Source organism: Bos indicus, chromosome 28, assembly GCF_029378745.1.
Source record: "Bos indicus isolate NIAB-ARS_2022 breed Sahiwal x Tharparkar chromosome 28, NIAB-ARS_B.indTharparkar_mat_pri_1.0, whole genome shotgun sequence".
Classification (NCBI taxonomy): Eukaryota; Metazoa; Chordata; class Mammalia; order Artiodactyla; family Bovidae; genus Bos; species Bos indicus.
In genome coordinates, this window is record NC_091787.1 from 3899385 (window position 1) to 3921346 (window position 21962).

At 47.0% G+C, this 21962-nt stretch overlaps 1 protein-coding gene and 1 pseudogene across 1 annotated transcript; one reads left to right on the forward strand and one right to left on the reverse strand.

Moving 5' to 3' along the window:
- Nucleotides 1-1704: 1704 nt before the first annotated feature.
- On the reverse strand, nt 1705-21361 carry FAM89A (family with sequence similarity 89 member A). The gene is made up of 2 exons (XM_019954189.2): nt 21015-21361; nt 1705-2791 (listed from the first exon to the last, which is right to left on the reverse strand). The coding sequence occupies exons 1-2, from the start codon at nt 21285-21287 to the stop codon at nt 2528-2530; spliced, it is 537 nt and encodes a 178-aa protein (XP_019809748.1). The 5' UTR covers nt 21288-21361; the 3' UTR covers nt 1705-2527.
- Nucleotides 12005-12376, forward strand: LOC139180407 (short coiled-coil protein B pseudogene; annotated as a pseudogene).
- Nucleotides 21362-21962: the final 601 nt, after the last annotated feature.

Here is a 21962-nt window from a genome sequence, read left to right on the forward strand (position 1 = left end):
GGTGGTTTATATATTAATATATTTCAAGCGGAGCATTAGCCACCACAGTGGTTTACATGTATACACCACTTCACTACAGGAGCAAGGAACGTGTCAGCCCAACAGGAAGGGAAGGGTCCCTTGCTCACCTTGATTCATCCCACCTTACACTCTGACATACTTCCTGCCTTCAGAGACTCACAGGCACCATGAGTCACCACAGGTCTAGAAGGAGCCAGAGGCAGCAGACAAGGGAATGCCTGCACTCTGAATCAGAGGGCTCCCAGCCCTGCAAGCCTGGCTCTCTGAGAGGACAGTGGCTGGGGTTTGGGGCAGGCCAGGCAATTCTTTAGTGCTGCAGGGGGAGCACCACAGCCCTCTCGGAGCAGCTCTGTTGGTGCTAGGCTAACTTAAAGCAGCATTCTTCTGGAACTCTGTGAAGAAGAATCGTCTACACAGGAGGAATCTTGTCAAGGTGCATGCAGGACCTGGGGCAGAAGGCCGGGCAGGGTGAGACTTTGTACCACATTGCTGGTGATGCCTGCTCCCTGGACTACACTTTGAACTCTAGACCATAACTAGATCTACATGAGAATCACCTGGGTGACTTTTAGAAACACAGGGATGCCCAGGCCTCACTCCTTACAAATTAAATCAAAATGATGCTGGAGAGGGGACAAGGGCAGGGGGGAGTCTTAATCGAGGCTCAGTACTGTCCTGGGCTTCCCTGGTAGCTCAGTGGTAAAGAATCTGCCTATCAACGCAGGAGACACGGGTTCTATCTCTGGGTTGGGAAGATCCCCTGGAGAAGGAAATGGCAACCTGTTCCAGTATTCTTGCCTGGGAAATCCTATGGACAGAGGAGCCTGGTGGGCTACAGTCCATGGGGTCACAAAAGAGTCGGACACGACTCAGCAACTAAACAACGACAACAAACAATATTGTTCTAAAAGTTCCCCCAAGCATTTTAGTGTGGTCAAGGTTGAGGTCAGCTGGTCTTGGGTTCAACTCATGTGAAGCAGGGGCCAGCCTCAAAGAAAGAGGTCCCAGCAGACAACCAGTCGTCACCTGGTTTTGTTGCTGTTGTTCAGTCACTAACTTGTGTCCGACTCTTTGCAACCCCATGGACTGCAGCACACCAGGCCTCCCTGTTCTTCGTCATCTCCCAGGGTTTGTTCAAACTGTGACCACTGAATCAGTGATGCCATCCAACCATCTCATCCTCTGTCACCCCCTTCTCCTTCACCGGGTTTTACCGCTTTCAATTTTCCCCACCAGTCAGGCCACATGCTAAAGGCAATCTACTGCCACCCCTCATTTCAGTGACCATTTGCAACATAGAAAATGAGCAGAACTCTTCCTCCTCTGCCCCTCACCCCAGCTCCCGACACAGAGTTGTGTGCATAACAGGCTGTTAATAGGCTGATTAACAATGGTGAGTTTTCCTTCCTCACTCTGACCCAAAAAAGGTGCTAATAAAGCAATTATTGCACCAAAGAGAAGAGGAGCAAGGGGTCCAGAGTATGCAATGACTGAACAGCACTGAGCCCTAAGTATGTTGCAGTCTACTGATAAAACAACATTAAGGATGGGCCAACAGAGGAACAGAGCTTCTTTCAAAATTCTTAATGGCAAGTGAGCAAACTGCAGTTTTCTTTCAGTCATTGATTGGATTCAATGCGTTCGAGTTATGAAAGTCAGACCAAAATAATATACAACCACAGATAGTTTAGCCTTTTATCTTTACTTTTAACCTACAAAGTGTAAAGTGTTCATAAAAGATTTTAATAAATATAGTAAGGCTTCAGGTGATCACCGTATTGAGTGGAAGAGTTTGCTTTCTAACATACTACAGCTGATACCCAGAATCTTTAAAACCAAAAATGTTCACCACCTTACAGTGAATGATACACATCGCTTGCCCGTTTTGTCTCCCAGCTCGAGGTATCTCTGCACTGTCTTCCACCCATCTCTGATGCACAGAGAAGGACACAAAATATCTGGACAGGTTCAGAGAATGCAAGTCTCTTGATTGGTGTGGCCTGAAAGGTTTACTTTCTTAGTACACTTTTTTTACTGAGTCCCCTGGACAATTAGTAATGCAGCTTACAAATAAATAAAGCTCAACCAAGTGGCTTTGAAGCTCATGAAACAGCAAGAAAGGCAGCAGAAGGTCCTGAGGAAGGCCAGTAGTGAAATGTGAGCTCTCACACACTGCAAACCCGAAGCAAACCCCACCAGCAGAAAGTAACTAGTTATATACAAGTTGTTTCACCTTGCCCAGAATACGAGAGGTCTTCTCCAGGGATCCTCTCATTATTCTCTCAGTATAAACCCTTGGCCACAGGGTCTCAGGACCGGGGTGTGAGGAGACTGCTGAGCACCTCCAGATCACTCAGCAGAAAGTGGCCCTCCAAACAGACCGCGGTCCCCACGCCCAGGCACATCTCCCCGCCTGCAAATTAAGCTGGCAGTGCTGGTCCCACAGGCTCGAGGACGGCCCACAGAAGAGAAGCCCGTGCTGACAGTGGCCTGCCTCCTGCATCCTTTAGATGGACTCCAGGATCCAGTCGCCGCTGGGGAGTGGGGAGACGGGCAGCATCAGGTCCCTTGGGGGGCCTCGCTCCTTCCCATCCTGGAGGGAGTTCTGCTCCTGGAAATATTCGTCCTCCTCATCAAAGAAGCCGTTCTCCAGAGCGTAAGTGCTGTCTGGGCTGGCCGCTGCCTGGCAGGCTCCCTTGTATTCCTGGATGGACTCATAGAGGCTGTACAACTGGCAGAGCAAGGACATGTCCAGCTGTCGGAGGCCAACCTTGAGGGAAGGGGCAGGGAGGTAAAAGCAAGAAGTCAGCAACAGAGTGGAATCTTAGCGGTGCTCTCAGTCAGCAATCTGCCCGTGCCAGCATGTTCTTTCCACATGGCCAGTGACTCAGAGCATCACTTGAATGCTCTGGCTCTTCAGTTTTGAGAAAACCTTAATTATGCAATGCCCACACCTCAGACGTGACCCAACACGTCAGGGAACGACCACATGTGTGGGGCAGCGAGCCTGGCCCGCAGAACATCGCCTGGTGATCTGGCCTGCCCTGCAGAGCAACAGCCTTGCACATTTTGAAAGCCCCAGCCAGCTTCACTTTGGACACTAAGATGCAAGGGTGTCATCTCTTCCTGCTATGATCAGATTCAAAGAAGACCCCCACGTGCTCTCTGCTTCCTGGAGCAACAGTCTCTTTAATAGAACCAGCAGCTCAGCAGTTAGGGTCATACGCTGCCCCCTGGAGCACCCACCCTCCAATCAGCTGGGTCTCCAGACTCACAAGGAGTCAGACTCCCTCTCCTTTGGAGAAGAGGACATCTTCTCCTAAGATGGCTGTGGGGTCACTCCCCAGAGAGAACCACCGAATAAGCCTTAGTAAGACCTGGGCCTCTACAGATTCCCCTGGGAACTATTTCCCCAAGTGATAACAGAACAAAGAACATTTCAAAGTCACAATTCATTTTTAAGTTCCTCCCTCCCCCAGGGGCCCATCCCAGGGAAAAGAGAACAGTCAGGACAGGAAAATGCATCAATCCCAGAGAGAGAAGGGTTAATTCATCTAGAAATGCAGCACAGACCAGCGCATCTACTACTCTCTCCAGTGCGTGAGAACCACTCTTGTGAAGCCTGCAGACTCTGACTCCGACCCAGGTCCAGGGCCACTGGGAATGGGGACGCTGAGCAAGCTGCTGAGCAGTCAACCTCAGGGGCTCTCAAGATGGGAAACTCTGAACAGATGCCAGGAGACCTGCCCTGCACCCTTCTGCTTCTGGGCTCTCGAGCAAGTTATTTATCATCTCTATGCCTTGAGGACAAAAGGAAATAATTTCTCTGAATTTATTGGGAGGATTAAATGAACTATCAACTATTTTAATAAACAGCAATCACATGTCTCCCACGTACCAAGCACTGCACTAAAGCACTCAAGAAGCACGGAAAAGAATACGCACACACACAGGGAACAGGTGTTTTTTTCAGTCTAACTTTACTGAGGCTTTCAATGGCTAAGCTGAAGATCTCTCTTGGTAAATGTCACAGTGCACTTGAAAATATGTGGGCTATTTTCACATATCTTTTGATACAGATGTCTAACGTAATTCTACAGTGATATGAGAACAGACTGTATGATTTCAATACCTTTAGACCATGAAATCTTTGCACCTTGTTTTATGTCCCCGGATATGTTTCAGTGTCTCCTAGTTTACACTGTATGAGAACTTGAATAGAATTTGTATCCTACTGTTGTGCGAAAATTGTATAAATCTTAATTATGTTGAATTGGTTCACAGTGTTTTTTCTGGTCTACTATATCCCTCTGCTTCTCTGTATATTTATTCCATTAATTTTTGAGAGTTTGATATTAAAACTCCAACTAAAAAGCTTAATTTATCTACTTAAAAAAATAATTGTAATATATAGTGGTGTGTGATGAAAGTGAAAGAGGAGACTGAAACAAAGTTGGCTTAAAGCTCACATTCAGAAAACTAAGATCATGGCAATCAGTCCCATCACTTCATGGCAAATAGATGGGGAAACAGTGGAAACAGTGGCTGACTTTATTTTTCTGGGCTCCAAAATCACTGCAGCTCCAAAATCATGCTTGCAGCAATGAAATTAAAAGACACTTACTCCTTGGAAGGAAATTTCTGACCAACCTAGACAGCATATTAATAAGCAGAGACATTACTTTGTCAACGAAGATCTGTCTAGTCAAGGCTATGGTTTTTCCAGTAGTCTTGTATGGATGTGAGAGTTGGACTATAAAGAAAGCTGAGCGCAGAAGAACTGATGCTTTTGAACTGTGGTATTAAGACTCCTGAGAGTCCCTTGGACTGCAAGGAGATCCAACCTGTCCATCCTAAAGGAGATCAGTCCTGGGTGTTCATTGGAAGGACTGATACTGAAGCTGAAACTCCAATACTTTGGCCACTTGATGCAAAGAACTGACTCATTTGAAAATACCCTGATGCTGGGAAATATTGAGGGCAGGAGGAGAAGGGGATGACAGAAGACAAGATTGTTGGATGGCATCACCGACTCAATGGACATGGGTTTGGGTGGACTCCGGGAGTTGGTGATGGACAGGGAGGCCTGGGTGCTGTGGTTCATGGGGTTGCAAAGAGTTGGACACGACTGAGCAACTGAACTGATAGTGGAACTATATGTAACCTTGTTCTGTATTTTCCAAGTATCCTGTAAATGTGTTATCACACTTTAATAATTTAAAAAATAAAAATTAAAATATATTTTAAAAATTATTAAAAATAAATTAAATATTAATATTAATAAATATATTTTTAAAAGAAACACAGAACATGTCAAAGGATCTAGTCTTTATAATTACCCAGCAATGATATTTTCTACACAAGAGAAGCTATCCGGTGACAAGACTAAATTCCAGGTCACTCTTCACACCGTCAACCACTCTTATTCACCAGCGACCTCTCTGGTACAGCTGAACAGACCACGGAAACGAGCCGTTCACACTGATCTGGCGTGTTAGCCAAGACACTCAAAAGGAAGACCCAGACAGGCAGAGAGGCAGATCCTGTTGTTTCTGGCGTGATTCCTGTCGTTCCAGAATTCCTTCTATGGTAGAACTTCTAAAGAAGCTGTTCCCAGGAAGAGACTTCCGGCACGCTGGGGGCGTGGCCTCCAGGCACGCTCCGCCCCAAGGCATCCTACTCTCAAAAGTTAATTGGCTATTTTGTTGTTGTTAAGTTGCTAAGCCTTGTCCGACTCTTTGTGACCCCAAGAACAGCAGCCCACCAGCCTCCTCTGTCCATGGGATTCTCCAGGCAAGAATACTGGAGTGGGTTGCCATGCCCTCCTCCAGGGGATCTTCCTGACCCAGAGATCAAACCCGAATCTCTTATGTCTCCTGCAATGGCAGGTGGGTTCTTTACCTCTAGCGAACCCAAAACTGTAAAGGAAAAAGTAGTAGAGCGATGTGCTATCGGCCCAGGTCTGCCACTCTCCTGGACCACTGGAGGTGGGCACAGGTGACTGCAGAAGCCCGGACTTCCCTCAACGCCGTGCTGCCCCGACTGCGGCTAAGGGTTGTTCTCCTTAGGTGCTCAAGTGTCCGAGGCATTCCCAGGCCTATGTGGGAGACGCACAGGCTGGGAGTTGGATCATAACCTGGACCTTTCTGCACTGTGGCGGCCGGTGACTCACAAAGCTGCCTTGTCATCGGGCGGAACGCTGGCCTAGAAACCAAGTCTGACCCACCTAGGAATACAGCAGAGCCCTATACACACCTGTTACACAAGGCAACAGATGCCAAGGGTTTGGACTAATTTGACAGGGATTTAAACACAGCACATGTGCACGCCCACAGCCTGGCTTCTCAGGGCCTCCTTCTTCAGACATGAGATTCAGCTTCCTCTGGTTCACCAGCAACCCTCCAGATTAGCCAGGAGAACAGGAGTTAAGAACATACAGGAGCAATCTAGCTTCCCACCCAGGACACCTCTTCCCCTGCTGAGGTAGTTTAAACATTTTCACCTGAATTTTCTAGAGGTAAATCGAAAATCCCTAGGCGGCATCCCATAATCTGACCTGGAACAATTCTCCCTGTGCCTCCTCCACCGGTCAGTGAGGTCCCTTCATCCTGATTGTCCCCTGGCTCTGTTTTTTTTTTTTTTTTTTAAATAGCATCAGATTCATTTTATTTAATTCTCCAAGTTTTTTCCTTACCTTTTTAAATTTTTTTAAATTGGAAGATAATTGCTTCCCACTGCATCCCGGGCTTCCCAGGTGGCCCAGTGGTTAAGAATCCGCCTGCCAATGCAGGAGAGTCGGCTCGATCCCTGATCCAGGAAGATCCCACACACCATGGAGCAACTAAGCCCGTGCGCCACAACTTCTGAGCTTGTGCTGTAGAGGCTGCAAGCCTCAACTACTGAAACCCTAGCGCCCTAGCGCCCACGCTCCACAATGAGAGAAGCCAGTGCAGCAAGAAGCCCGCACACCGCAACTAGAGAAAGTCCGCATGTGGCAATGAAGACCCAGCGCAGCAACAAATAAATAAGTGTATCTATTTTTTAAAGTGCAACACCTCCTCTTCTGACTTGGATGGACTCAGTCACCAGTGCTCCTCACCTTCCCTCACCGTCTCTGCCTGTCTCATGGCGATGACCACTCTCTACCTTTGCTGTGGGTGCACATGGTCTTCCTTCTACTTGAGGACATGCCCAGAAGGCATGGACCCATCTCCCCCTTGGGTCCCTCAGCACCCAGTGCAGACCCTTGTGGAGGAAACTCAGACACTGGTGAGCAAGGGAAAGCTATAGAGACCCCGATGCCCTCCCAGATTACGTCTGGTGGTGAAGTGGCCTGGCAGTGGGTTTGGGATCCACAGGCTCCTGGCTCCACCCCAACGTGCCCCTGAGGAAAGCCACAGGCCACATGGTTCTTGCCATGTCATCAGAAAAGCACTCACCTCTTGCCTGACAGGAGAAGAGACAAACGAAGATTCCTTCCTGAGTGCTCACTGCAGAGCCAACAGCTGGGAGGCAGGGACAGACAGCAGGCTCTCAACAGGAGGGCATGAGGCTCGGGGGTGTGGGAAGCAGAAAGAAGGCCTGGCCACAGAACTAAACTGCAGTTACATTTTAGGACATGATTAAATCACCCACAAACAAGAACTTCTCATCTTTCCGGAAAAAAAGTGGGCAGAGGCAGGGGCGCACGCCCTCAGCAAGCCCGCTAACCCTCACCGCTGTCCTCATCCCGCTGCAGAAGCCCGTCACCTTAGTGATGTGTTCCCTAAAGGACAGGCGCTGAGTCACAGCTGCATTCAGAAAACACAGCTCTTTCCTGAAAACCCAGTTGAAAAATTCAGACAGCCTCATTTTAGAAAAGTACAGAATTCTTAGACCCTGTAATTTGTAGCCCCTTGCTGTAGACTTCTGAGACAATCAAGAACAAGCCACTCATCTCCAAGCTTTAAACTGCTGGCCTGACTCCTTCCTCTCTCTGTTCAGGCTTCCTGCTTCCTTCCTGATCGTGTCCCACAAACAGAGCTCCCTGCACCCCGCTTGCTGTACACACAGGTGGCTTACTCATTCCCAGCATCTCCAACAATAGGGCCAAACAATCCTGAACCACCCTCAAAACAGTTTCAAAACTCACAATGGGCTGGCCACATGTATACACCTCAGACAGGATGGTGGTTCCCAGCTGGGTTTCGGGTCACCAAGTCTCTGAATATCCCTGGAAGGTGATGTTAAGGAGGAAGTTCTTCCTGACTTTTAGATGATAATAGAAATGTTACCATTAGAATACGAGGCTTAGGAGATGAAAGAGAACTGTGGTGGGAAATTAACTGATTGAAAACAAAGCATCATGAAAAATTTTAGGAAGTTTTTAGGAGTAAAAAATATACTTAAGAAAAATAGTCTGTTTTATTTAAGAAGCTAAAAGCCACCAGGGAAGCCCAAAAACAAAAGTTGGGGGTAATTCTCGTGCTTGTACGAAGCTCTTTTATGTCTCTCTTTTTCAAGAGACATAAAAGCAACTTTTTCTGAAATATAGCAATGAGTAGAAAACAAGATAAACATACGAGGAGATGGTCTTACTTACCCAGGTCCATATAGGAAATTGGGCCCAGGGTGGGGGAGGGGAGTAAATCTGGTGCCAGCACAGTTTAGCCCCAGAGATCACACTGGGGTCACACTTGGGGGCACTCTGCAATGAGCTTCTCCCGTGCCAGTCCACTATTTCCTCCTCCTGTGATTCCTCAACCATAAGATGAAAGATACCCCACCTCACATGGTACAAGGGATGCATAGGTCTGAAGTTAAGCTACAGAATCAGGAACAGGGGGCCCCAAAATATGGAGACAGATGCAGAAAAAGTCTGGTGGGTGAACATTTAGTTTGAAACGTAATGGATGATAGAAACTTGACTGAAAAAATTATAGTCATACAATAAAAGGGTTTCTGTAGTGGCTCAGTGGTAAAGAATCTGCCTGCAATGAAGGAGACCCAGGTTTGATCCCTGGGTTGGGAAGATCCCCTGGAGAAGGAAATGGCAACCCATTCCAGTATTCTTGCCTGGGAAATCCCATGGACAGAGGAGCCTCGTGGGCAACAGTCCATGGGGTCGCCAGAGTCAGACATGACTTAGCAACTGAACACACACACACATACAATAAAAACCAGGCAGTTACTTAAAAGAGCAGCTGTCTAAGTACAAGAGTAGGACATTGACCAACGCACACCATTAGGCACAAAAGTTCAAGGTACAGAATAGTACGCTGAGTAGGACCTCACTTTACACATTATCCATACACACATGCAAGCTTTTGACTAGAAGAGAAAATGTCTGTGAGCAGAATTCACTTCTGCAAAGTGGGACTGGATATTTACAGCCTTCTGTACTGCTAAAAAACTTTTTTTCCAACAAGCATGTTACTCTTAATTTTAAAAACTAGTTATAATAAAGTATATAACTTATGTGCATTGCTAGTAGGGCTGGACACTTGTAAAACCTCTCAGCAAGACTCACTGGCAATATCTATCAAAAGCCTTAAAATATCATGTAACTTTTAACCAGCTAACCAGTTCATCGCTAGTGACTCTGGAGTAGAAAATCTCAGCTATACACAAATAGGTAATCCTCATCCTTGTTTTGTGAAGTAGGTGTGGATTCTGTTACCATGAGGAAACTGAGCCCTGAAAGATGCAGGCCCTTCACTGAGAGCAGGGGCTGCAGCCGGGTGGTAGGGCTCCAGCATGCGTGCCCGACCATCAGCCTGCACTGCCCACCCAGACTACGCTGGGAGAGGGCGCCATGTCAGCTGGGGGCAGCAAGCTGTTGAGATCACAAGCGACTCTTCTTATTAGCTTTTATGAATTTTCTCTGGTGGCTCAGATGATAAAGGACCTGCCTGTAATGCAGGAGACCTGGGTTTGATCCCTGGGTTGGGAAGATCCCCCGGAGAAGGGAATGGCAACCCACTCCAGTATTCTTGCCTGGAGAATCCCATAGACAGAGGACCCTGGTGGGCTACAGTCCATGGGGTCCCAAGAGTTAGACATGACTGAGTGACTAACACTTTGACTTTCGCCTTTCTGAGTTTTCCAGATTTTCTACTATGAATATGTATTAACTCATAATGAACCTTTAAAAACATAATAAATGGCTTGTAAATTTATTTTAGACAATACTATTAGTAAATGCCCCAAATTTAATGAGTGTCTAGTATGCATCCGCAGGACTGGAATGTAATTAAAGATCGCAGTGACTTAATGGATCATAACCTGATTTCTGAATAAAGGATGTGTTGACAGAACGCTGACCTGCATACTGTTTAAAAAAAGAAGACCAAAGAGAAAAGCTTCATCAGTGTTGATCTAACAGAGAAAGAGCTATGAACTCAGCTGCCTGAGCTGGCCGGAGATACTCCTGCAGGAACCCAAGCTCCCAGGTGAACTGTGATTCTGGGCTCCCTAAGCAGGCTTCCATCAGTCACTCGGCTCCTCCCCAGGGGGTATGCGTGTGTCAACCTCATCTCCTGTTAACGCTGCAGCCCCACCGAGCTGAGGACTGCCTCAAAAGAGCCCTGGTGATTCAGAGAGAGCAAGCAGACCAGGTCCTACACCTGAAGGCGCCCAAGCCGATGGATGGAGCCCATTCTGCAGCTCAGCAGTGCAAGTGAAGACATCCTTGTCCATCTCTAACCTACAACAATGGATGTACCAATGAAGCCCATTTCCTCTCATTCTGCCCTACGCAGAGAAGGAAAAAGAAAAAAAGCAATTGACCACTATCTAAGACATGTCTTTGCACATTCCTTTACTTTCTTTCCCAATTACAAAAATAAAATATTCTAACTGTATTAAAAATTCAATGGCTCATAATTATACAGTCTTCCCTAATTTCACATCCTAATGCAGCAGTCTTAAAATGTTTTGGTCTTGGTTGGGACCCCTTGAGACTCTTAAAATTACTGAAGGTCCCAAAGAGCTCCTATTTATGTAAATTATACCTATCAATAGTTACCTTATTAGAAATGAAAATTGAGAAACTGTCATATAAAGCCATTCAAAAACACGACACCCACTGCTAACATATATCACATTTTTATAAATGAGATTGTGTAAGAAATCTTTTTAATGTCTGGCTTATCTTCTTCTGTACTTGATCTCTCATAACATGCTCTTTTGGTTTAAATAAACCTGGCCTCACATAGATATGTACTTGGGAAAAAGGAGTATTTAAACCACCTTTCAAGTTAACAGTGGATATTATTGTTTGGCACCATCCTTAAGCTGGCTCCAGTGTGGAATTTGAAACTATGCCAATGAGCTTTTAACACTGTTTCATTAAAATCCACCAGTCTTGCATTTTGAATGGATCTTTTAACCATGCACCAAGCATTAGTTATATGAAAAATGTGGAAAATTGATTCACTCAATGTAGACCTTCCAAATATTGATATATTTCCTTAGGTACTATTTTGGAAAGTCACATTTGCCCATATGATCACCATCTAATTATGGACACTCCCACAAAAGGATTTGGGAACCCATAGGTGTCCTCAGACCATAATTTAAGAACTACTATTCCAAACACATCCACTTTTAGCTGTTTAGCATACCTCCCTCAAGACACAATGCACATACAAGTGTATATATATACTGTTTTGTAATTTACTTTTCCAAACCTTGAACACCTATGTTCATTTACATAGTTACCACATTCTTTTCAACAATTGTATAATATTCTATCACTGTTATATATTATTATTATAGAATACTACTATATATCACTGCAAAAGATATTCCTACATAAGTACTGTTATTCCCTTGGGTGACTATTTCTGTAAAAAAAGTTTTTAAAATTATGAAAATGAAATTGCAGGGGAGAAGGCAGAGAAGGGAAATGGGATACTTTCCTTCCAATCCCTCAATTCTGGGATCACAAACAGTGGACTATTCATCAAGGATGTGTCAAAGGCCTGAAAGTTCATTACTTAAGATGATGAATGCACACATGAATGCAGTTGATTCTAAAAATCAAGTGGGACTAGAGGAAAAAGCATGACTTAACTAATGACACATGGGAATTCAACACCCATTTGAAGGTTAGTTTGCATTTTGTCATTTTCTTGAATGATAACTAATTGAAATTGCCTCTGTGAGAGTAGATTCAGTAAAGGAAGAAAATCTGAAGCTAAAAATCAGGAAACCAAGTTCTTGGACAATAAACAGAAAACTTTATGTCAGTGTCTAGTGTTTTTAGACAACTGACATAAAAAGCAAGAGAAAGGGTTGGTGTCCACACGATATTAAAGGCCAGTGGCCATCCCCAGTCTCCTTTGACCAAGGCCAACCAAGAATCCTACATTAAGAGCTAACACTCTTATTCCAGATGGCACTGCATGGGCTTGACTTGAGACTGGCCTCCAACCATAAGCCCATTTAAAGACTCAAACCCCCTCTCTGAGACCCTGTTGTCTTGTATAGGGTGAAGACTGAACTCTGCGGGGATCTGGGCTATTCAAGTTCATGGCCATCTCCTAGTTTCTAGTTCACCACACAAGGCTGTCAGGTATTTAGGTGTTGTCTCAACTAAAATTAAAAGACCCTTACTCCTAGGAAGAAAAGCTATGACGAACCTAGACAGTATATTAAAGAGCAGAGACATCCCTTTGCCAACAAACAAAGGTCCATACAGTCAAAACTATGGTTTTTCTAGTAGTCATGTATGGATATGAGAGTTAGACCATAAAGAAGGCTGAATGCTGAAGAACTGATGCTTTCAAATTGTGGTTCTGCAGAAGACTATTCAGAGTCCCTTGGACCGCAAGGAGATCAAACCAGTCAATCCTAAAGGAAATCTACTCTGAATTTTCATTGGAAGGACTGATGCTGAAGTTGAAGCTCCAATACTTTGGCTACCTGATGGGAAGAGCCAACTCACTGGAAAAGACCCTGGTGCTGGGAAAGATTGAAGGCGGGAGGATAAGGGGGCAACAGAATATGAGATAACAGGATGGCAGCACCGACTAGATGGACATGAGTTTGAGTGAGGCCCAGGAGATGGTGAAGGCTAAGGAAGCCTGGCGAGCTGCAGTCCACGGGGTGGCAAAAAGTTGGATACAACTTAGCGACTGAAAAACAACTAAAATGCGGGAAAGTTGTGTTGCTGCTCTCAGGAATCAAACCATTTTTCTCAGATTCAATTCTTCACCCAAACCATTGCAGTTCAGGAATTCAAAAGTTCTGTGTGGACAACTTCCCACTCACAGGTGGGTGACCAAAGCAACTATTGGATAGTTTGAAAAAAAGAAAATATGAGGCAGAGAGTTTTCAAAGTTACTATTTAGAAAGGTGTTGCTGATGGTTTGAGAAGTGGAACTCAAGAATCCTCAGAGATCTACCATCTCCCGTCTCCATGTCTGAGGCTCTCCTTCTGTCTCTACACTTTCATATGACGCTTCTGAGGACCTAATAAGCTTGATGAGCTAAACTTACAGGGCTGCTGGGCAGTGGTCTCTGAAGAACCCTGCAAGGAAAGATGTGTGCCAGGATCCCTGTGGACTCTGAGAGTCACGTGTGTGCTTCAACCACATGCAAGGATTTGAAATGCCAACAAAGATCCTCTGAGCCAAGCTAGCCTGTCAGCATACCAGATAAAAATCTTTCAAATTGTGGGGCCCTTGAGGCCATAGTATATTTATCCAGGAAGAGGTCTGCAGGGAATAAAATTGGTATAGCCACTATGCAGAACAGTATGGAGGTTCCTTAAAAAGCTAAATAGAGAGCTACCATAGCACCCTGCAGTCCCACTCCTGGGCATATATCCGGAGAAAAACATGATCTGAAAGGATACATGCACTCCAATGTTCACTGCAGCACTGTTTACAATAGTCAAGACATGGAAGCAACCTAGATGTCCATCAACAGAGGAATGGATTAAGAAAATATGGAACACACACAATGGAATATTACTCAGCCATTAAAAAGAACAAAATAATGCCATTTTCAGCAACATGGATAGACCTAGGGATTGTCACACTGAGTGAAGGAAGGCAGACAGAGGACAAATATTGTATGACATCCCTTATAAGAAAGTGGAAGTGTTGGTCACTCAGTCATATCTGACTCTTTGTGACCCTATGGACTGTAGCCCTCCAGGCTCCTCTGTCCATGAGACTTCCCAGGCAATAATACTGGAGTGGATTGCCACACCCTCTCCCAGGGTATCTTCCCAACCCAGGACTGAACCCAGGTCTCCTGCTTTGCAGGCAGATTGTTTACTGTCTGAGCCACCAGGGAAACCCAACATCCCTTATATGTGAAATATAACATGATACAAATGAACTTATTTACAAAACAGAAAAAAAAACTCACAGCCTTAAAGAACCAACTTATGGCTGTGGGGTGGGGGTGTGGGGAGGATGAGGGGAAGGGACAGTGAGGGAGTTTGGAATGGACATGTACACTGCTATATTTAAAATGGATAACCAACAAGGACCTACTGTATGGCAGATGGAGCTCTGTCAACGTTATGTGGGAGCCTGGATGCGAGGGGAATTTGGGGGAGATGGATACATGTGTATGTATGGCTGAGTCCCTTCACTGTTCAGTTGAAACTATCACAACACTGTTTTGTTAATCGGCTATACCCCAATATAAAATAAAAAGTTAAAAAAGAAAAAATATTTAAAAATACTAGATATCTTATATTTTGGCTGTCCAGCAGTAGCCCCCTGCTCCATTTCTGCAAACTCATCTTTCTTTTAGGGATGCCCAGCCCTGTACCCCATCTGCACAGTCACACCACCTTAGTAAATAAAACACCATCTTGGCCTCAGTCACCAATAGCTGTCCAGACGCCCCAAGCTGGGCCCACTGGTATTCTTCCACACAGTATTTCCAAAGTGGCAGTAAGAAGCATGGCTGAAACTGGGAGTGTGGACACTGTAGACAGTCACATTCCAAAATGTAGAGGGGGGGGGGGGCCGTGAAAAGGAGGGTAAAGAAGATTACAGTAGCCTTCCTGGGTTCCCCACCAACCCTGGTTCTAGTCTGCCTCTGTACACATCCAGCCCTACAAGGCTCTCCTTTTGCAAGAGCTTGTTCAAACTGAGTCTCTATTATTAATAAAGTCTTCAGACATGAAAAGTGGCACATGGTCTAAACTACAGCAAGCGTACTCCTGTAAAGATGCCCACCTCTGCTAGATGTTATAAGCTCCTTAACACCTGGAGAGTTCAGCCCTATATCCTAGTTCAGCCCTGTATCCTCTACAGCACTTTATAACCACCAGACATGTGGCAAACATCTGTCTGATACAATCCAAATATACTCTCTGATGTTGGGGAGGGTGGGGGGAAACAATCTGAACTTCTTGTTTTAAAGGATGCTTTCAGGTCTAAAGAGCAAAAAGCATCTGTCTGACCCTCACAGCTCTCCAAATGGGCTCACTTGGGGAGGGGAAGGAAGCTCACAATGGCACAGAACTTCAGAGTAAGCCCATTACTAGCACAGGAAGTGCTGAAACTCCAGCGGACATCAGGACTCTCAAAGCAGAGCAGGGCGTCACCCACACAGGCGCCCCTCAACACCAGCTCCCTGTGTTATGCCCTGATCATCCGGCAATCAGTTATCTGCAGGCCAGGCTCTGCCAGCCTCCGGCTCCACGTTCTGAAATGTTTAACATACCCTTCCACTGATGCGACGGCAAACCACCTTCCCCCATAAGCAGCCACTTCTCCTGACTCCCTTATTGCTGTGATGACCCCCACTTTCCCAATGATGAATGACTAAAGTTATTACTGCCACATTAATGGCACTCCATGAAGTTCGACATTTTAATATACACTGACCTAGAAAATACTTGCAACATGTGCCCCCCGCCCCCCGCCCCCGCCATAGCAGTAAAACCCTATGATTTAACAGGGTCTTGGAGCCAGACACGTCTGGCTGAGATTGTCACATTAGGTGAGCTACTTAAATTCTGAATCCTATTTTTTAAAATGTAGGCTTTCAGTATCTATCTCATGGAGAAGTTATAAAAATCAAATAAGATGATGTAAGGAAAACTTTACCCTGTGCCTACCAGGAGATATCCCCAAATAGTAAAGTGATCAGGTGCTAGGACTGTAATTTTTAAAATATTATTTATTTATGGCTGTGACACATCTTGTTTGCCTCAAGGACTTCTCTCTAGTTGTGGTGCTTGGGCTTCTCGCTGCAGTGGCTGCTCTAGTTGCTGGGCACGGGCTCTAGCGCATATGGGCTTCAGGAATTGTGACATGTGGGCTCAGCGGGTGCAGCCCCCCGGGGTCTAGAGCACAGGCTTAATAGTCATGGCACACGGGCTTAGTTGCTCTACAGCATGTGGGATCTTCCCAGATCAGGGATTGAACCTATGTCTCCTGCACTGGCAGGCAGATTTTTTACTACTGAGTCATTAGGAGACAGAAGCAGAAGATATTAAGAAGAGGTGGCAACAATATACAGAAAAATTATACAAAAAAGATCTTAATGACCCAGATAACCACGATGGTGTGATCACTCACCTAGAGCCAGACATCCTGGAATTCGAAGTCAAGGGGGCATTAGGAAGCATCACTACTAACAAAGCTAGTGGAGGTGATGGAACTCCAGTTGAGCTATTTCAAATCCTAAAAGATGATGCTGTAAAAGTGCTGCAGTCAATATGCCAGCAAATTTGGGTCACAGGACTGGAAAAGGTCAGTTTTCACTCCAATCCCAAAGAAAGGCAATGCCAAAGAATGTTCAAACTACTGCACAATTACACTCATCTCACATGCTAGCAAAGTAATGCTCAAAATTCTCCAAGCCTGGCTTCAACAGTATGTGAATCGTGAACTTCCAAATGTTCAAGTTGGATTTAGAAAATGCAGAGGAACTAATCAAATTGCCAACATCCATTGGATCATTGAAAAAGCAAGAGAATTACAGAAAAACATCTACTTCTGCTTTATTGACTATGCCTTTGACTGTGTGGATCACAATAAACTGTGGAAAATTCTGAAAAAAATGGGAATACCAGACCACCTTACCTGTCTCCTGAGAAATTTGTATGCAGGTCAAGAAGTAACAGTTAGAACTAGACATGGAACAACAGACTGGTTGCAAGTCGGGAAAGGAGTACGTTAAGGCTACATATTTTCACCGTGCTTATTTAACTTATACTCAGAGTACATCATGTGAAATGCTAGGCTGGATGAAGCACAAGCTGGGTCAAGATTGCTGGGAGAAATATCAACAACTTCAGATATGCAGATGACACCACCCTTATGGCAGAAAGGGAAGAAGAACTAAAGAGCCTCTTGATGAAAGTGAAAGAGAAGAATGAAAAAGTTGGCTTAAAACTCAACATGTATACCTGTGGCGGATTCATTTTGATATTTGGCAAAACTAATACAATTATGTAAAGTTTAAAAATAAAATAAAATTAGAAATAAATAAATAAATAAAAAGGAAAAAAAAAAAACCCTCAACATTCAGAAAACTAAGATCATGGCATCCAGTCCCATCACTTCATGGCAAATAGATGGGGAAACAACAGAAACAGAGACAGACTTCGTTTTTTGGGCTCCACAATCACTGCAGATGGTGACTGCAGCCATGAAATTACAAGACGCTTGCTCCTTGGAAGAAAAGCTATGACCAACCTAGACGGCATATTAAAAAGCAGATACAGCGCTTTGCCAACAAAGGTCTGTCTGGTCAAAGCTATGATTTTTCCAGTAGTTATGTTTGGATATGAGGATTGGACTATAAAGAAAGCTGAGCACAGAAGAACTGATGCTTTTGAAGAAGCGTGTTGGAGAAGATTCTTGAGAGTCCCTTGGACTGCAAGGAGATCCAACCAGTCAATCCTAAAGGAAATCACTGAATATTTCATTCATTGGAAGGACTGATGTTGAAGCTGAAACTCCAATACTTTGACCACCTGATGTGAAGAACTGACTCATTGGAAAAGACCCTGATGCTGGGAAAGATTGAAGGCAGGAGGAAAAGGGGATGACAGAGGATGAGATGGCTGGATGGCACCACCAACTCGATGGACATGAGTTTGAGTAAGCTCCAGGAGTTGATGAAGGATAGGGAAGCCCGGCATGGGGCAGGCAGTCCATGGGGTCGCAAAGAGTTGGACTTGATTGAACGACTTATCTGAACTGAACTGAGCCATCAGGGAAACTCGACTGTAATTATTAATTGTTTTGCTTAGGGGCACTTTCCATTAAAAAACTTATTTCTGGGGGCTTCCCTGGTGGCTCAGTGCTAAAGAATCTGCCTGCCAATGCAGGAGACACGGGTTCAATCCCTGGTCCAGGAAGATCCCACATGCCACAGAGCAACTAAATCCGTGCACCACAACTACTGAGCCTGTGCTCTAGATCCCAGGAGCAGCAACTACTGAGCCCACGTGCCACAACTACTGAAGCCTGAGCACCTCAGAGCCTGTGCTCTACAAGAGAAGCCACCATAGTAAGAAGCCCTCTCATTGCAGCTAGACAGTAGCCTGTGCTCACCACAACTAGAGAAAAGCCAGCACAGTCAAAAATAAATAACATAAATAAAATTATTAAAAAAAAAAGTCATCTCTGGCTCTTTATCATCACCATCCTTACTCTGATATTTACCCAGCAAGGCCTGTGGATTCTATTTCAATGAAGTGTCTCCCACGTGATTCTCGTTTCACATTCCGGGATCCCCAGGCTGCTGCAGGCTCTCATCTATCCAAGCACATCTCCAGTACCTCCCAAGCTCAGCCAGCTCACCCCTCTAAGCACCCTGCTTTCACATTAACTCTTCGAAGCCAGTTCTCCGGCTTTACCTGTTCCTTTGCTACTCTTGAGGCCTTCCTCAGCCCACTTGGCCCCAACCCGTCCTCTCAGGTGGAATGTCCACGCCTGCCCTATTCCAACAGGAGCGCACGTCAGTCTTCATTTTCTACCACCCATTCTCTTCTTAAAATGCAGTCGAATTCAGAGGGCTTCCACACTACTGCTCCTCTGTGCTCGTATACTTTTTAAAAAGGAACTAACTACATTCTGCCAGGACTTCTTGTTAGTTCCCTGGGCATAGATTTGACCTAAGGCCTTCAAATTAAATAGATCAACACAGACTACTGGGCAGATAATTCAAGCACAAACTCTCAACTCTAATCTTGCAAGCCCCCACCCCCACCCCCGTGGGAGCCTCAGTTTGAAGCGACCACTCAGACCCCACTGCCCTAAGTTAGTAAATCTCAAAAAGGCAAAAAACCCCAGAGTACTCCTAAAGACTTTGTGACATTCCTTGAAAGGGACTTGTCAAGGCCTGTAGCCATGTTTTGTCTTTATCTCAGCTAAATATCAGATGGCTGTTTTTTTCTTGTGTTTCCGATAGGCTGAGAGAGAGCTCTGGTCCAGGGCATAATTAGAAGGCTGTGACTGTACTTTAGTTGCACCAGGAGGGACCTGGAAAAACACTTTTGGGAACAGCATGGTTACTCCCAAGTTACCACTGAGGAGTGTGCAAGACTCCAGAGCATGTTTATAAACCAGAGAGAGCTTCACAGGGGGAGTGGCCTGAGGTTTTCCTGTCTCTGGTCTCTTAAATTAACCAGGATGAGTCTTCCTATTTCACCCTCTTTATTTATGCTGCATCCAAGTTCAGACTCTAAACATACTGGGTGTAGGCTTATCTAATGAAATTACAGCTTACCAGCTGTGCAATCCTGGTGTTGATTAATGCTGATTAATAAATAAAAACAGTTGGCTTGAAATTTAAGTCATTCTGTAAGAAGCTTAGAAAATCTTCTCAGGGAGAACTGGAAATCACTTCAGTGGCAGCCACAGAGTGGGAAGACAATACTGAATTGCTTAAAAGGTGTTAACGCTGTTTCTAGATTTAATTCTTACTTTTCAGGACAGATATTTTCCCGAAAGAAATGCAAAATTGAATTTTTCTAAATAATATAGTAATATACTAAAAGCATATTTAAAGGATTCCTATTATAAATTTAGGTGCCAACTTATTTGGGGGGACAAAAAAATTTTTTCATATATTAGATTTCCTTAATAAAGTACTTATCTGTAGGGGGGAATCTGCATTAGGTAAAAGGAAAGGGCAAATTCTAAACAGAGAGAGTGGCCAAGAAAGGTGATCAGAGGCCTGCAGGAGCGTTAGACGGTTTTTCTGTTGTCTTCTGAGCTGGCCTAAGCCTGGAGAAAACTGGAGACCCTTGAGCTGCTTTCGGCTTCACTTTAACTCATTAGTCCTACTCCACGAACACCTAACATACTTCCCAACGACCGAGAAAAACTAAGCCCCATTGTTTGCAGCCCAGGCACAACCTGAAGAACCCACATGGACTTCACCCACACGGCGAGGACTCCACCGCCCCAATCCTCTCTAGCGGGCTTGGGGAACCGGCCACCACGCGGAGACTATCAGGGTGAGCGGCCACCGGCATCTGCGGGCAGGAGCCGCTCCGCTGTAATCCGATTCTGCACGCGCCCTGGGCGGGGGGGAGGGGGCGAGGGCTGTTCCAATCCGCAGTCTACACTCGCGAGGACAAAAAGCTGTTCTCTTCAGGGCAGGAAAACACAATTGCACACAGCTCTTAAGCCCGCGGGCGCAGTGAAGGCCGCCCCCCGACCCCGGGAGATGAACTGCCCCCTGGGGAGGGGTGACCAGCCGCCCCCGGCCCGAGGCCAAGCGCTAGCCCCACGCAGCCCCTTATGGGTCTCTGAGCCAGCTGGGGCCGGACGAAGAGCGCCGGGTCTCCAGAAACTGCCTTTTGAAAGGGGTACCTCCCTGGGCGAGGGTCCAGTAGTGGGCACAGAGAGGACAAGCAAAACGGGGTAGTTGAGAGGGCAGTGTCCCTCTTTACGCGTCGGCGCCTGGGGCCAAAGAGCCTGAGACGGGCGGGTGGCGCGGGGACTTCCGGCGAACTTTCCCAGAACGGCGAGCCCGGCTGGAAAGGACCCCCGCTCCGGCCCGCGGACCTCCCTTACCATCTCCTTGCGCAACAGGGCCAGCGCGGCGTCCAGGTTGGGGGGCTTGGCGGGCAGCGCCGCCGCCCTAGCCCCGCCGCCTCCCGCGCTCCCGCGGCTCAGCTCGTCCTGGATGCGCGACTTCTGCGCGTACAACCTCTCCAGGTGCCTCCAACCCCCCGACGCGCCGCCGCCCGACGCCGAGTGCAGCAGCCCGCTCAGGCTCTTGGGCAGCGGAGGCAGCCCGTCCACCCGCAGCCCGCGCACGGAGCCGGCAGCCCCGGCTCCGCTCATCCCGTCCGGCCTGGCCGCACGCTCTCCGGTCCGCAGCCGCCGCCACAGCCGCCTGGGGCCCTTGCTCCCCAGCCCGCCCCCTTCCCGGGGGCGTTCCGCCCACTTCCCCTCCCCACCGCGCTGCCCCGCCCCGAGCCCCGCCCCTCCCCACGCCTCTCCCTGCGGCCCCGCCCCGCCCCTCTCCGTGCCCCCGCCCCCCACGCCCCGCCCCCTCTCAGCGCCCCCTCCCTGCGTCCCCTCCCCGCGCCCCGCCCCCATCCGCGCCCCGCCCCGTCCCCTCCCGGGCCCCCCTCCCTGAGTCCCTGCCCCGCCCCCTCCCCGTGCCCCCTCCCTGCGTCCCCGTCCCGCGCCCGCGCCCTCTTGGCGCCCCACCTCCCCGGCTTTCCTGCGGCTCCGCCCACTCACCTTCCACCCCTGCGCCCATCCCCGGGCCGGTCCCTGGCTCACCTTTAGCCCCCCCTGGGACTCTCGCCTGCCGGCCCTCCTCGTGGAGTCGAGCCCTGCCCTGGCTGCCCCACTCCCGGCAAGGTGGGCTCCGCCACCAGACCCCAAAGCTGCTTCTAATTACTGATAGGCGAGGGTCACCTCAGATGCGATCTGACAAGGCCAGTTGGTGCGGCGAATCGGGGTATAAAGGCTCCCCCTCGGGGCAGGCAGGACGTCGGGGAGGTTTGG

Coding starts and splice junctions, on each gene's coding strand:
- FAM89A (XM_019954189.2), bottom strand. CDS start 21,287: ATGAGCGGAGCCGGGGCTGCCGGCTCCGTGCGCGGGCTGCGGGTGGAC. Junction 2,792..21,014: donor CCCTGTTGCGCAAGGAGATG/GTAAGGGAGGTC, acceptor CCTTCCCTCAAG/GTTGGCCTCCGACAGCTGGA.